At 37.0% G+C, this 17,641-nt stretch overlaps 1 protein-coding gene across 1 annotated transcript in view; it reads right to left on the reverse strand.

Moving 5' to 3' along the window:
- The window catches only part of MEGF10 (multiple EGF like domains 10), a 161,846-nt gene that overhangs the window by 36,365 nt on the left and 107,840 nt on the right, over positions 1 to 17,641 (reverse strand). The window contains exons 12-16 of the mRNA XM_072597212.1: positions 15,360 to 15,523; positions 12,147 to 12,249; positions 3,795 to 3,941; positions 2,733 to 2,867; positions 2,147 to 2,275 (exon numbers count right to left, since the gene is read on the reverse strand). Coding sequence (XP_072453313.1) covers positions 2,147 to 2,275; positions 2,733 to 2,867; positions 3,795 to 3,941; positions 12,147 to 12,249; positions 15,360 to 15,523 — 678 coding nt within the window. The remainder of the gene's footprint in view (positions 1 to 2,146; positions 2,276 to 2,732; positions 2,868 to 3,794; positions 3,942 to 12,146; positions 12,250 to 15,359; positions 15,524 to 17,641) is intronic.

A 17,641-nucleotide genomic window follows, 5' to 3' on the forward strand; every position in this document is an offset into this window, starting at 1 on the left:
CAGTTGATACTGGCTTTCTCGCTGAGCATCCTATGCCTGGAATGCTCTCTCTCACCTCCACCTCCTGCATTCCCTGGCTTCCTTCAAGTCTTAGCTAAAATCCTGTGTTCTGCAAGCCTTTCACAACCCCTCTGAATTCTTATGCCTCTCCTTGGTTCATTATTTCCTATTTAACTAACCTGTTAATAGCTTACTTAAACAGTTGTTTGCATGTTGTCTTTTCTGTTTGATTTTAAGTCCTTTTTTGCATCCCCAATGCTTAGCACAGGGCACTTAGTAAATGCTTATTGATTGACTAACTGATAAGTCTTCCTCACTCCAGGCCCGGCTCTCTACCCACTGCGCTGCCTACCTGCCTCAATATGCAGATTAATATAATGCTTTTCCTACAAAGATTACAACATAAAGCAGTACCCAAGTTATCTAAAATATTGGGAACTTCTTAATTCTGCAATCTCATTTGCCCAAGGAGAGGACGTGTATTTTATGGGGTATTTTATAATCACCTGTTATTTCATTAAATGTTTATATTGTTTTTCTAGAGATATAATGAGATTACCAGTTCTATAATTGATACACACGCAAATTCCCATGTGTTTCTTTCACTAAGTTTTATTTGATAAAAAGTGAAATCTGGAAATAGGGTCTTTCTCATCCTGTGAAAGCTATCTACACCTTTACAGCCATCTCTTTCATTTGCCCAAGTTTCTACGTTTACTACAAAGTCAATTTTTCTCTTTGTAGAATATCTGCTAATCATCTGACAAGATATGTTAAGTCATATAAGAAATATTGAGGAGGTGTAGTGAAAGTCAGAAGCTCATAAAGAAATTAATGAAATTGATTGTTTTCAAGAGGACTGAAGGCTCTTATTGATGATTCTTAATGATAGTTATGGAGGCAACTTTAACAAAAATATCCTTTTATTCATGGTGCCAAACACTTTCACTGTCCTTGTACAGATCTTCTAGTACGTTCTGTTCCCGAAAGGGAATGAAAAGAAAAATTCCAAAATAAAAGAAAATCCAAAGAGAAAAAAATGTATAGTGTTCCGTTTCTGACAAGATTCTGGCTTGCTTTTCTAAAACATCCCTGTTTCTCAGTATCCAGATGTTTCCCAGAATGAGCACTGAGTCCCCAAAACAGGATAGCTCCAAGAGAACTACAGCAACATTTGGTGGCATATCAAAATACTGTATTACATAAATCCAGCACACAAGAAATAGTCATGTCTGATACTTCCTTTCCCCCAAAACTGCCTTTCCCATCTCCACATTAGTTATTCAAGAGGTCCTGCATTATTCTTTCTCAGAAATGTGGAACTTGCCCAAATCAGAAAAGTCTTTGGCTTATGCAAAATGACGGTTAGTGAAAGGCTGCTTGTCTGACAGTTGCTATGAAGTTTAAACCGCAGGACCCAGAAGCTGCTGTGCAAAAGAGCAGCACAGATATTTCTTGATTCCTTTTCTATGCAAAGGAAGGCAGGCTAGATTTCAATGACTATGTGCTGTATGTTTTACAATAAATAGTACCAGATTTTCCTAGTATCTAAGTTACTACTTATTTATATGCTCTCTTTTGAAGTGGTAATAGTTATTTTGAGTCCCTAGGAAAATTATTTTCAGTGATTTCACATGTGCTATCATACTGACATTTACACATTCACTCATCTCTGTGTCTGGTGATATGAGGAAAGCAAATTGGAGAAGGTGATATAAAGCCTCATGGAGAAGATGAAAGGCAGCTAGCCATCCAGTCAACAGACTAAAGTCTGTGGAGGCAGCCCAGAGGTTTGGGTTTCAGAGGTCTACTCAGGAGGTTAAAACTTCATAGTCATTCACATGCAGCTTACTAGCATAGTACAATGAAAAGACAGGCTACCAAATAAAAATAATTGGTACTGATGTAGTGCTTTAAGGTTTGCAAAGGACTTTACAATTATCTCATTTTATTCTCACAAAACTCTGCAAGATAGCTGCTATAGGATTGCCTGAAAGTTCCCAAGGTAATTTTTGTCCTGAGAGAATTTGTCTCATGATTAACCACACTGTCTTTCAATAATCCTGAAAAAAATTATATAAGAATAAGTGCTAATAAATTGTTCTAGGACGATATTGCCTACTAATAAAAAACACATTAAACTTACGCTGAGAGCAGTCACTGCCAATCCAACCAGGGTAGCACTGGCACGATCTGTCAATGGGATTACAGGTTCCATTGTTGGTACATGTGCAAATTCCCCCGCAATTTTTTCCAAATCGACCACTGGGACAAACTGCAGAGAAGTCAAAAGTTATCAAATGGTTGAAGTATATGTTATGTCTTCCTGACTTGCATTTTTTAAATAAATGAAAGTAGAGGAAGGGACTCATTAATAAATAAAAACCACAGTCAGAAATCACCAACACCAGAAAATTTGCTTTTCTTTATATTGTTTTCTTCATTTGAGATTATCACTCAAATGAAAATAGTATAGCTCAAAGAATAAATAAGAGTATATATATGTATATACATACATATATAGAGTATATATATGTATATACATACATATATATGTATATACACACACACATATGTGTTTAAAAACAAGCAATGAGCCAGGTTCTCCTAAAGTAGCAAAATATATATTTTTTAAATTTCAGTTATATAATTGTCAAAAGACATGGTTAGGTTTAAGTACTTCTTTGGGGAATTTCTGGTCGCTGTATTTACCTCTGATAAATTGTCTTTACCTTCATTACAAAGAGCTCCTGTGAAGCCAGGTAAGCAGTCACACAGTCCAGTGACATGGTGGCACGGTCCACTGCTGTGCACACATTGAGGACATTTCTGGCTGCAACGATGTCCATAAAATCCAGGTAAGCAAACTGAAACCAGAGAGAAAAATCATGGTAGTTTTCCATATTACTTTTTTCTTATTTCCTATATCAAATTTTAGATTAATAGCAAAGATGAAGAAAAGGTCTGTGTTGTCAGAAATGGCTCATGAAATTCTCCAAAGACAACACAATCAAAAATCTGTAGAGAACTTTAATAATGAAAAACAGGAATGAACAAGAATAAGGTCACCTCAAATACAACTGAGTCACCATGCAGTTTACCTGTCCTTCCAGAACTATAACAACAGAAAAAGAAATGCAGACTATATGGGAAAGAGTTTTCTTGCTCAAAAGGTTTCAGGCTAACCTGAAAGTGATGGTTTTAGAGGTTTGGTTCACACTTAACTAAAGTTTATTTTACGTTTGCAAATTATGAAACTTTTCAATAAACAAATGTTTCCACTGATCCTAACTGCATTTATTAATACCAATCTACCTCCATGCTGTTGCTGCCTATAGCACTAACTTAATAAGGAATGGCAGTAGGAGGTAAGGATGACTACTAAGGCAGTAAGGTACTGGCAGAGTCAATTCAAATGTTAGGGATTGAAAGGAATGTTTGCAGGTCAAATGGTTTTTGATTACTCTTTGCAAGACTGATGTTAAGATCAAGTAAAATATCTGATTGCTATTGCCAAGTACCCTCTGTAAAGGTTTGAAGTCTGATTACTTAAATGGGCAATTAAAGATAGAATGAAAAACAACACTGTACAGAAACTGCTATTGAGGTGAATTCTGCCAAGCGTACAGAGAACCAACTACATTGTTTATTTTAACCTCTATTTCTACACTCTAATCTCTAAAGTCAAACGATATGTCCTCCCCAGCTTTCATGCCAAAAGTTTAATGAGGAGAATTATTCTCTAGACATACCCCAGAGAAAAGGAGGAAATAAAATCCCGACGAGTTACTTACTTCTTTGGCAAGTAGTGCCTCTGAAACCTGGTGCACACTCACAGATCCCATCATCAGGTGAGCAGGATGCCCCATTTTTGCAGTGACAAGGCAGGGAGCAGTTTGGGCCCCAGTGCCCTTCAGCACATACACTATCACAATGGATACCTTCAAATAATTGAAATATAGGGTTATCTTATCAGTGGGAGATATTTCAGAGGCAATTAAATAGGAAGTAAGGTATTGATAGGGCTGTTAGGTGGTACTGTGGATACAGTGCCAGGCTGAGAGTCAGGAAGACTCCTTTTTCGGAGTTTACATCTAGCCTCAGATACTTACTAGCTGTGTGACCCTAGGTAAGTCACAGAACCCTGTTTGCCTCAGTTTCCTCATATATAAAATGAGCTGGAAAAGGAAATGGCAAACCACTCCAGTATCTTTGCCAAGAAAACCCCAAATGGAGTTACAAAGAGTCAGACTGACTAGAACATGACTGAACAATAAGGAATTGAAACAGCTGTAGTAGTTCTTATATTAGAAATATTTGGTTCCCTAGCTCATACCAATTCTAGCATCTTATTATCAAAAGAATAAACTTTTGGATACTTTCTCCCATAAAAAGAAATCTGTTTGACCATAGACAAGAGCCTTTCTGGGGCTCGGTTCCTCATCAATAAAATGAGGGGGGTGGACTAGATAGCCTTTACAACCTCAGCTTTAATTAAATCTATGATCTTATGCAAAAGAGGAGGAACAGAATATCTCTGATATAAACAGAACTTACTATATTTTCCCTAAGTCTTCCCTCTACCAAATTTTCTTATTTCTGTCAAAACCATCCACTATCCTTCTAGTGTCTCAAGGTCATAATCTTGGCCTTAGTCTTGACTTATCCTCACTCTTCCTCAACCCTCATATGCCATCTACTCCCAAGTTTTACCACTTCTTCCTTTAGAGTATCTCTCATATATGACCATTTATTTCATTCATATAGCTACCACCTTAGTTCAGGCCCTCCTCATCTCTCAATCAGATTATTGCAATAGCCTTCTAATTGGTTTCCCTGGCTCCAGCCTCTCCCCACTCCAGTCCATCCTACAGTGATACCAAGATAATTATCTTTAAGTGCAGATCGGACTCTGTGACCTCGTTTCTCAACCAATTCCAGTGGTTTCTCATTGCCTAGGATACAATATAAACTCCTCTGTTTGACTTTTACCACCCTTTGCAAACTACTCTCAAACTTTCATTGGATTTCTTTGAACATTACTTCTTTTCCTGCACTCTGTGTTTTTATGTTGGCAATTCCCATGTCCTAAATGTGCTTCCTTCTTACTTCTCCCTCATGGAATCTTTCTCTTCCTTTAAAATGCAGCTTAGGCACCATAGGAAGGCTTTCTTGTTTCCTCCAACCACTAGGCCCCTCCCTCCCAAACTATCTTACTATATGTAGAGATATACAGGTAGTCAAGACAGGGTGACCAACCAGAAAGATATTGTAACAGTCCAGGTATGAGGCAATAAGAGCCTGCTCTGGGAAGGTGGCTGTGTGAATACAAAGAAGAGGAAGTTTTATACATACACACACACACACACACACACACACACACACACACACACATACACATATATGAGAGTTTATAATAGTAGAAATGACAAAACTTGGCAACAGACTAAGTATATGGAGGAGTCAAGGATGACAGTGAGATTGTAAGCTTGGGTAACTGGCTCACAATGTCCTTGAAAATAATAGGAAAGAGACCTTAAACTATATTATAAAGTGAGAACATTGTTAAAGTATAAAATGGATAATCTGGATTATTTTAAATTAGAATTGTCTTGCATAAATAAAGCTTATGCAGCCAAGAATAGAAGGAATGCAGAAAATTGGGGAAAACTTTCATAGACAATCTCTCAGATAGGATGTGATTGGGCTGGAATGTTACTGTGGTTGATTTAAAAAAAAAACATGGAAAGACTTGGACTTATGAATTAAGATGTTGTCTACCTTCAGAGAAAGAGGTGACAAGTAGAAATAAGCATAGTATGGTCTTACATATGTCTATGAGTGTATATATGTATGTATATGAATGTTTATAGATACCTATGTATATATACACACACATATCCATGCTTAATTATGCCAGGGGGAGGAGAAAAATAAAGTAAAAGGTATACAGTAGAGAACAAAAGAAAACTTATGAGGAAATAAAGAAAAGCTGGGGAGCTTTGAAAATGATGTGTAGTATTTATTATATAGGTTTTCTTGAAATGGAAATTTATTGTTTTATATTGAATCTTCTCATGTTCTGTTGTATACAAGGAAATGTCATTTTTTATTTTTGGTATTTAAATTTAAAATAAATTTTAAAAATTACAAAAAAAAAGAAAATAATAGAATGGTCTGGAAAAAGGAAGGGTTGTGAAAGATAATGAATTCTGTTTTGGGCATGTTGAATTTGAGATGCCTATGGAACATCCAGATAGATATGTACTAGAGGCAATTGGTGATGCAGAACAGAAATGCAAGTGAGAAATTAAAAGTTGAATACGCCACTCTGGGAGTCACCTGCATAAAGATAATAACTGAGCCCATGGGAGCTGATGGGATCACTAAGAGAGATAGTACAGAGGGAGAAGAGAGCCCATGATGCCTTGAAGAACACTTTGGTGAGTGGGCATGACCTGAATGAAGAACCAACAAAGGAGAGTGAGAGCAATTGGACAGGTAGGAAAAGAAGAAAACAGCGTCAAAAAAGCCCAGAGAGGAGAGTGTATACAGGAGAAGAAAGCGATTGAAGGCTGCAGAGAAGTCAAAAAGGATAAAGAACGAAAAAAAGTCATTACAAGATCATTGGTGACTTTGAAGACTATTCAGTTGAATGATGAGATTGAGCCAGAATGCAGAGAATGCTTAGAAGCAAGAAAAGGGAGAACAGGTGGAGGGACCAAATGGCTTTTTCAAGGGGTCAAGTGGAGAAGAGAGAAGAAATATCAGACAGGAGCTAGTGAGAATGGTTGGATCAAGTGAGAATTTTTTAGGAATGGGGAGACAGGACATGTTTTTAAGGTGAAAATAAGGAGCAAATAGAGAGAGGCTGAAGATCAGAGTGAGAAGGGGGATGATGGAGGGGAAGAGGACAAGGAAGGAGCAGGATGAAGGGTGCATGTTAGAGGGATTCACCTTGGCACAGAGAAGGGTCACTTCCAAGAAAGACAGATGAAAGAGGAGATAGAGAAGCAAGATCTCTAGGTGATCTGAGAAGGGGATGAAGGAGCTGTTATTAAATGACCTTATTGAATGATCTCACTTTTTTTTTTAAATAAAGGTGACATCTTCAGTTGAGGGGGTGGGGGAAAAGGATGTTGTAGGAGACTTGAAAAATTAAAAAGTCTGGAATAGCCTATAAAGCATAAAGAACTATAATCTTCATATTTTATCTGGGATAAGTTTAGCATCTCCCTTATGAGATACTAGCCTTAGATATCTATATGCAGCTATATATGCAGTATAGTGGATAGAACACTGGAACTGCAGTCAAATCCTGACTCAGACATTTACTAGCCATGTGATATTGGGCAGGTCACTTAACATCTCGGTCTCAGCTCCTCATCTGTATAATAACAATAGCACGTACTACACAGGATTGTTGCGATGATAAAATCAGTTAACATATGTAAAGTGCTTCACAAACCTTAAACTTATTTAAATTCTAGCTGTTACAAATTTAAATTTCCTAAAATGTGAAATGCTAAGTATGAAACTTTATTTGGAATATAATTATTCACATTTATACTGTAGAAGTACTTTAGGAATACAGTGTGTTCCCTCACAACAACCCTAAGAAGAGATAGTAGAAGTATTTTTCATATTTTACAGACAAGGAAACTGAGGCTGAGAATTTTCATAGCTTGCCTACCATCAAATAGTTTTGAAGTCCAATTCAAAGCTATAATTCAATAATCATTCAAGCAAAAGCCATTAAAAATATTGAACTTCATCCCTTGAAGGTTGTTGATATTCTGAAGAAGGCATAAAAACGGGTGACTCACCATAGCAAGTAATTTACTTTCTATTCAACTCAAGCCCTGGGGCTTCTGAGACTGGGGTTCAAAACTTCAGCTGTGGAGGGAGCATCTTTTTAAGAGAATCTCTGTTCAGACTTGTGGCCTGCTTTTGTCTGGGTTTATTTAGGCAAATTCTGGACCTATGGGCTATACCTATATAGAACATACTGGAGTACATACTGGGTGGTTAAATTAAGTAATATCCCCCAAAAGACTCTGTATGTGTATGTTCTAAAATCTAAGAGATCTTAGAGAATGGTTAGTTTAATATTCCTATTTTATAGATGAGTTTCAAGGATGTTAAGTGACTTCTAGAAGGTTATATTAGCAGATATGGTAAAATATCAGTCTCCTGATTCACATTCCAATGGTATTTCTATAATACTATGTGTCCCAAATATAATTTGTATATTTAACAGGACTGAATTTTAGCCTATGACTGATAATGCAGGATAATCACTTGAATCCATTCTCATCGTACAGTACTGTAGCAGGGTTGGGTTGTTTCATGTTGAATGTATACTGACATATCTTTCAGTTGTCATTTTCGTCTGTTTTGCTGGCATTTGTCCCTTTTTGGTCAAAATCTATGAAGAAAAACTCTGCTCTCTGAGAATTTTAATTGAGATCCTAAATTTAGTTGAGAAACACAAATTCACAAATCAGGAATTTCTGTTGCTTATTTATATTTTCTCTTGGGGAACTAGGAAAATAGACACACAACTGTGGAGGTAGAGTAGTGCCCACTCTCCCAATAAGAAGAGTCTACTATATACAGTAGAAATAAAAAGCTATATCTCTGGTTCTTTATCAGAAGAGGTAAAATATGATTGGGGAAATCACAAGAAGCTTGAGGAAAAAAAGAGGGAGATTTCCCAATTTGTAAGAAAGCTGAAATTTTTTTAAGTGTACCAGGTCAGAGAATTATATCTCAAATTAAAGCTGTGGAATACTAGAAGGGAAGAGAACAGATTCCCAAACATTGATATTGAATTCTAAGACTGTGGCACAATCCTTTCCCCTATCAAAATAGCCTCTCTCACAGTAAAGCCCTATTTGGAACACAGATTTCATTCTTATAGAGTCACGGAGAGTTCAAGCACTTGTCAAATTTTCTCTAATTTGTAATGACTGTGCTCAAAAATCACATTGCTTTCATGAACTCTACCTCCTTGCCAAATGACAATGTGTCCTATAACCTTCTGAACAAGAAGAGGGATGAGAAATAAATGAACTTAACTCTCTCACTGATGTTAATCACTTGGCTCAAAAGTTGTTCAAATTAAAAACAACACTTTGCATCAGAAGCCCCTTACAACGCACATACTTGTGGCAAGTTTGTAGATGATTAAACATCCAGGCTTGGGCTAAAAAACAGTAGAGTTTTTAACCAGCAGTGTTTACTCCTATCCTTGGTTAAAGTTTTTAGTCTAAATATAGTATATTTTTGAAACCCTCAGCAACCTTCTTCTCATCTCTGTGAGCTCCCAGTAGATGCTCTGTACATTTAGTAGAGGGTATATTTTAGGAAGAAATACATCTGTAAAGAAATGTCATACGGGGGGCTAAAATAATTAGAGATTAATATCCCAGCTCACAAGCCTTAGAAAAATACCAAGATGAGTTACCTGAGGCTGCTTATAAGTAGAAATTACTTGAAAGCTAAAAAACCAATAGATTTTCATATGGTAAATTGACTCAATCACTATGTGATATCCCTTGCTAAATACAGGCACAGCTACATAATGATGGACATGGAAGAATCAATGTTATTTCCCATGGAGTCCTTACAAATCTAAGGCCAGACAGGATGATCTGAATTGCCAATTCCTGTCTCTCATGACCCAGACAGTGGAATGCAGCATTTTCTTCCAGGCCGCAGGCCAGCATTTGCGTCCTTTCTCATGCACACTTAGGATGTGGCTTCTACTGTCTGGTTCTCAACCAAAGCAGAGAGCCACATAACTGCTAGTGAATACAAGAATATCCTGATGTCCTCTTAATACCACTTAAGATATTAATATAACAAAGGCAGATTTGGTGTGGCCAAGAGCAAAAAAATTACCTCACCTTCCTATTAGAAAGGTCTTTTCTTCACCAGGAAAAAAATGTGCAATCCTTGGACTTGTGGAAGAGGCAGTATCATCTGAGTTCCATGGGTTTGGGGAAAACACTTTCTCCCTGATAAAGTAACCTCTGAGATCAAAGAAACAGAGCTATAGGGTTTGTACTTTACTTCCCTACAACAGAATGAACAAGAATGATTCTGTTTTAAAAGGGCCTCTACTATCTTAGAGATTTCCTTCCAATATAGAGAATTCTGGTAAAATTAATCTCAGCAAAATGCCTTTCCCAGACGAACAAATCTGACTTTTAACAATTCTTGTGACTCCAAGGCTTGCATAACGTCTCCATTTCCTTTTCTGCCACAGAATGCTAGTGGCTACGTACTCTAAATACATCTAAAAAGCTATAAAAACCTAGCTAAGAAGCTAAAGATGCAGCTTGTCTGAGCAGTCTTCCTTAATGCCTATTTCAGTTTGATTTCTCACTTTTTTTCCCCCATCTTACAGACAAGTAATTATTTTGCTGGTTTGTATTTGCATTTCCAGCATATTTGGCATAGTGCTTAGCATGTTGTGTATACTGACGTATCCTAGCTAAACTAAAATCCCACCTTCTACAAAATTACTTTCCCAACCTCTCCTAACTTTAATGCCTTCTCTCTCTAAATTATTTCCTATTTTTTCCATATATGCCTTGTTTGTACATATTTGTTTGTCTGTTGTCTCACCCATTAGCCTGAGCTTTTTGAGAGCAGGACTGTCTTTTCTCTTTTTTATATTCTTAGTATTTGATTAACTAGCTTAATAAATGTTTTTTCATTCATTCATTCACTCAAGCAAACTAAGTACTTTCTTCTAAAAAGAGTAGCAAAACTCCCTGGCTTGTTTCAAGATGTGATGGGAGAATTTTTTTTTCTCAAGTCCCAAGTCTAAACTGTCATTTATGTATTAGAAGTATAGGCAGTGGAAAGTTAAAATAGACCTTCCTAGTAATCCCATGGTTTCCAAAACATAAAAGCGACTGAATTGAAAGCTGTAAAGTGCTCAGCAGTATTGATTCCCCTCTATTGATGACATGATTTTTTTAAAGGTTTGAGAATACATAACCTATCTTTCACTCAATGCCTGGTTTAAAACTGCAACATTTTACTGAAGATTCAGTGCTGTTTTTATTATACTTTTGGAATTACATGTTTAAAAAATTGTGAATGATTCTATCATTAGAAGACACTCTTCTAGAAGAGTATGGTATTTTGATTTTTTTTCTTGATAATTTAAAATTACTTGAATATGTTTCATTTAGCTTAATTTAAGCTCAATTAAAAAATTTTAACAAAACAGGAATATTTTAACACACTTGAGATACTCAGATATAATGTTAAATACCTACCTACATCATATCAGCAAATAACACTGTTCTCATGAACAAAACAACTATTACCTTGATGGACTCAGTAATTAAAATAACCAACCATAAAGCAATATAATAAAAAAGAAATTCTTGAATATAGTTGTCTAATTGGTTCAAAAGAGCAATCTGGACCTACCATGCTTTAAGATCATGTTTGTTTAAAAAAATTACACCCAGGAATGAACACCCAAACCTTTGGAGACCTTTCGGCTTTATAGTTTTCATTCATCTTTACAGCTTCATTTAATTTCCACTCCTTCTCAAGTTTCTGATAGCATTTTGTCTGGACCTTTCCTCTGCATTTATCATACGGTCTTTTCTATCATAAATATTTTTGTATGAATTTTTTCTTCTATTAGAGTGTAAGCAGATCCTGTGTATCTATCTGTATATCTGCAGCACCTAATCTAGTACTTTTCACATAGTAACCACTAAATAAATAGCTATCAAGTTGAACAGAAGTCACTCAATTGTAAAGGTTTTGGCTTACTCTTTACTTACATTTGCATTATTTTCCATGTTTCTCTATGAAAATCATAAGATCAAATCTGATAAAGACCACAGAAGTCATTTAATATGATTCCTTTACATTACAGGTAAGGAAAATGATGCCCAGAGAGGTGAAATAATTTGTTGGAATTGTCAGGTTGTGTCAGAGATAAGCTCATGAAGATATTTAGCAGTATTCTATCAGTACTAAGGGTTTTAATTTTCCTCGGTTACTAAAAGATTGATATGTTATTTTGTTGAAGGAGAGAAAAGGGGCTGCAAAGGACAGTGTGGGCTTTTGTATTAGCTAGTTTTTCTCTCTAAACCTCTGACTCTTACCTGACCATCCAGGGAGACAGTGGCAATAGCCAGTGGTGGGATGGCAGCCATCTGCATGACTACAGTCACAGCGCTCCATGCAGTTCAGCCCATATGTTCCATCCTGTCAATATAGTTGTTCAAACACAGCAGTGAAAGATGCGGAAGATTAGAGAACATAGGGTTCAGAGGAGGAGAGAGGCAACGGTAAAGCACGTCATTTTAGATATTATGGAAATAACTACCCTCCTCTGTTTTTCTTATTTCTTTACCCACTTAATTGAAAGAATTTCCTACCTTAGCATAAATAATATTCCACCCCCCGCAAAGATTTTATCATATAATTTGGAATTGGTTAAATTACAAAGTTAAGATGATGACTTTTACATGATGCTTTTCAAAATAATTTTTAAATAAACTATTAAGTAAAAGTCTACAGATTCAGTTCAGTTGCCATCTCAGCTTCTCTATCAGTCACACTAAACCGTAAGTGAAAGGAAAAAACCATATTTTTTTTTCTCCTTAGCATCTTTATTCTGTTGAAAAGTCTAAGCAACAAGAAATTTTCTGATTTAAGAGTGAGACAGATAAATGTGGAAAGACTGAATCAGAAAACCTCATACTATTTAATCTCTCCCACAGAAACAGATGTTAAAATTATAGATTTAGAACCAGAAGGGCCAAGCATGACAGTGCTTGCCTGTAAGCTCTGCTACTTAGAGGCTGGTGAATTGCTTGTGTTTAGGAGTTTTGAGCTCCAAGAGGGCTAAAGGTGTCCAGGCTAAGTCTGGCATTAATATAGTGAGCCCCTGGGAGAGGAGAGTCATCAAGTTGCCTAAGGAGGGGCAAGCTAGCCCAGTTTAGAAAAATGGTATAGGCTGAAACCATCATTCCATTGAGCAGGAGGAGCAGGCCTGTGAATGGCTGTTGCACTTCCAGACTCAGTGAGATAGGGAGACCAGTACCTAGGAGAAACTTTAAACATCATCAGATTTAACTGCCTAATTTTACAGATGATGAAAATGAGGTTCAGGGAGTTTAAGTCAGTTGGCCAGGGTGACATGGTTAATAAATGTCTGAGGTAGAATTTGAACCAAAGCCTTCCTGACTCTAGATCTTGACTATTATCCACTATTCTATACTGCCTATTTATGTATTAAGTAGAAGAAAAAGTAAGATTCTTCCTTTTCTTTACAGTTCTATGTGTACAATGGGCTGAAAAGATTAGAAATGATCTGATCCTACAAACTTTTCACTTACATGTTTATTTTAAAACAGTTTATCTAAAAGTCATACTTCCCGTCTTTTAGAAAATAACATGATAAATTTTAGTATATTGTAAATTATAATGCAAAACCTTACTGAGGTATCCTGCCATTTAATTTTTATAGACATTTTTCTATATCACAACAGAAATCAAATATTTTATGAGCATGACACTTAAGACTGTAGGAGAAGGATATTACAGCTTTTCCCTCCAGTGCTATAGTTAGTCTATAAGGCAGCTGCAGGGGAGGACACCAGTAGCACTCTCCCAACTAAAGAAAATATATAATTGTAGCTAACAAGGGGAAAAGGTATATAAAATTGACAGAAGACATGTGTGATGATGGTATTGATGGCATAATGATATCCCTAGGAAGACCCATGCAAAGGACATCTGAAGGGAATGGGGATGGTGGGGGTGAAGAGTGGTATTCAATTTAAAAGCCAGTTTTAAGCCAGTTTTACTTGCCTCTAAAGACTGAAAATGAATACATAGTTTTATCAAAAAAATTTTAAAATTCCAGAGCAGAACAAAATAATGGAACTTGAGTAGAAAAAAATAGTTTAATTTGCTAATACATTGGATGTAAAAAAAAGAGGAACATTATGATGTTCAAGAGTTTTCTTTTGCCTATACTGTAATTAGATTGTGAAGGAAAGAAAAATCTTCAGATTCAAAATACTGAAAATTTGCTCAAAGTTAAGATGTGATTTGGTGAAACCTACTTAGCTCCTGGTGAATATCTAGGGCATCCAGGGATAGAACCTTCATGTGGTCTATTAACAGTTTCTTCTGTACCTTTGAAAATGGAGTTCTGCTTGGATGAAATGGTGAGGAGAAAGGGTCTCCTCTGCTAGTGGGCACGCTTCAATAATGCTGCATTTCAACTGCTTTCATATTATGATCACAGTATGTTCTTTGAAGATAAAAATACTGTCGATGAAATTCAGTGTCTCGGGTGGAAAAGGCTGAGAGAGAGGTCTAAATGGAGGTAAGTCAGTTATTCAACAAGTACTGATTGACAGGTGTGAAACTGACAAAGTAGTCCTTGGAGCCAGGGAAATAAAAGAGGTGTTATATTATTAGAGAATGCATGCAGCTAGTTTCCTGATCTATAAAATACAAGGGCTGAACTAATTCAGAGAAACATATATTTAAAGCTGGAAAGGATTTCAGAGGCCATATATTCTGACCCACTCCATCTATAGAAGAGGAAATTGAAGCCTAGGGAGATTAAGTCATAGGCCCAAAGGTAGTCAGCATTAGGGGTGAGATTTGAAGTCAGATCCTCCTACTTGAGAACCAGTGCTCTTCCTACTCCACTATGACTTTGAGGGCTTTTCTAGCTCTAGATATTATGACCTTTTATCTGCCTGCAAAATATATAGGCTTTTATGTTCTAAGTAAAGAAGTGAATAGTATGATTTTTGAAATAGGAAATGCTATATAAATTTATTACCCCACAAATAGATGTTTGACATTTTTTATAGATTTTTAAAGTACCATATAAATATCTGAAAGTGTTCTAGTACTTCTTTTATAACCTAAAGATTACTATGATAAGCACAGGTTAGACGCTTATTAAATGTTAATGATTTTATATAAATGGAGAAGAAAAAAAATCAAGAAGTGCATTTAAATGGGAAATAGAGATCAGGGGAAGGAGAGAAAAGGAAAGAATGAAAAGGATGATGTTTTCCCATTACCTGACACCAACCAGATACTTTGAATATTGCAGACCACATGGAAATTTCCCAGTTTCCTTTTTTCTACCCTACTCATGTCTCCTACTTTTCACAAACACTTCCAAAGGATATGAATCTAAAGAATTCAATAATTCTACTATCTCTCTGGGCATTGTTTAAATTCACCCAAGCTATCCAGCAAAACAGCAGAAAATTCTCAGCAGACGTGCTCTGAAAGAGAGAAGTTCACATGCTTTCCCAGTTAGATGTCTTAAATTTTACCTGGCAAGCAAATTCACATTTCTCGCCTCGCCATCCAGGAGCACAGGTACAAGTTCCATCCAGAGCACTGCAAGCTCCTCTGTTTAGGCATTCACAGGTTGAGTTGCAGCCAAAGCCCCATTTGCCACTGGGACAGTTGATGGAACAATCCACACCATGCCAACCTACGACAGCAGAGTACAGTCAATATGTTGAGGAAATAAAGGCAGCTATTCATACTATTTATAGCCACACTGATTTCACATTGCCCATACTACTTTCCCCATTATCTCTCTCTCACTGCAGTCCCAGGTGAAGGAGGTGGATCTTTTCCTTGACAAGACAAACCCTTGTAGATGTACCCTTGAGCCTTTCTGATATCTCCATCAGATTGGCCCCAGTCTCTTTAATCTTCATTCTTTCCCTATGTATATTAACTCTCCGAAATTTACAAACACGTCCCATTTAAAAATAAAATCCTCATTTCATCCAACCATGTCCACTATCTATTGTCTGAGATCTCTTCTTCCCTTTTTGACTAAGCCCCTTGAGAAAGCCATCTACATTAAGGACTGCCACTTCCCACTCTTCTCATTCACCAGTGAATCCTCTATCAACCTTTTGATCTTATCATCCATCACAAACAATCTTCTCCAAAGTTATCAATGATTTCTTAATTGTCAAATCTAATGGTTTTTTTTTCCTCAATGCTCATTCTTCTTGACCTCTCTACAGCTTTTGAGAGTGTAGATCACCATGTGTTCCTGAGTTTTCATGATACTTGTCTCCTGCTTCTCCTTCCTGATCCTACCTCAGCTTTTTTTTTATTGGATCTTCATTTGAGTAACATTAACTGCAGGTACCCTTCAAAGCTCTGTCCTAGGCCCTCTTCTCTGCCTTCTCTAAATTATCCCACTTGGTGATCTCTCCAGTTCTCAAAGAGTTGATGATATCTGTGCTGATGATTCCCAGAACCATATATGCAGCACTATTTTTTCTTCTGGGTTTCATTTCTGTAAGACCAACTGTCTCTTAGATATCTCAAAACAGCTGTCCCCAGGAATCTCAAACTCAGCTTACACCAAGCAGAACTTGTTACCTTTATCCTTGAACCTTCCCCTCTTCTAGACCTTCCTAACTACTGTTGAGGACACCACTATCATCCAAGTCATCCAGGCTTACAACCTCAGTGCTACCCTTGCCTCCTCTCACATTCACCCCACATACCCAATCTCATTAAATCTTGTCATTTCTACCTTTCCCTTTCTTGTATCCATCCCCTTCTCTCCACTCACATAATTACTACCTTAATACAATTCTCATAACCTCACATCTGATCTTTTATTGTAATAGTTTTCTGCTTGGTCCACCTGATCCAGTCCATCTTCCACATAAGTGCCAAAATCATTTTTCCTAAAGTGTAGGTCTGACATTTCATTCTTTCCCCTGCCAGGTAAACCCCACCAGCTCTCTATTCTAGGGTCAAATATAAAAATATAAAGACCTCTCTCTGGCATTTTAAAGTGCTTCACAGCCTGGTCTCTTCCTACCTCTTTAATCTGTATTCTATTTTAATAACTACTTCCCTTCATGTACTCTAAAACTGTTGTTGTTTTGTTTGTCCTTTATTTTTGAAGAAGACCATGACATCAGAAAAGTGATGACATGACTTGGACTTGACTTTAATTTGAGTGAGGGCTGCGCAGGTCACCAGCCTCACTTTCTCCTCCTTAGCCATCTGGATCCAGTGACCAGATATTCATCAGGATGACTGGAGGCGGCCCAGGATGCACTGGGAGACTTTGGTCTTTTAGGCTAAGGCCTTTTCAGACACTCGCTTAAAGTGAGGTAATGTCCATTCAGTGAATAAGCCTTTTTAAAAGGTAGTCAAGGCAATGGCCCCTTTCATAGAAAAGAAAAAATAAACAGATAAATCACTCTGGCACAGGCAGGAGCCTCAGGGTTGTTGTTTGGAAGAGAAACTGCTACTATTGACATCCACTCTAAGCCAGGGGGGTCCAAAACCAGCCATCGAATAGAGCTTGGTCAGGGACCCTTCGTTGTTCAATCCACGGGCTTCAGAGTGAACGAGGTCCAAGGTTTTAGGGGAGAAAAGAAGGAAGGGGAGGGGAGAGAACGAAACTGAACAAAGGATGGACATAACCTGTGAGACTACAGAGAGGGGCCAGCATCCAGTAAACATGAATGAGCAATTTGAGTGGGGGTATAGAAATCTCCTTAATATTCAGTCAGACCCACTGTATTATAGTGAGTTTTATAAGGAATTAAATGCCATTTTTCTA

Source organism: Notamacropus eugenii, chromosome 3 (genome assembly GCF_028372415.1).
Source record: "Notamacropus eugenii isolate mMacEug1 chromosome 3, mMacEug1.pri_v2, whole genome shotgun sequence".
NCBI lineage: Eukaryota > Metazoa > Chordata > Mammalia > Diprotodontia > Macropodidae > Notamacropus > Notamacropus eugenii.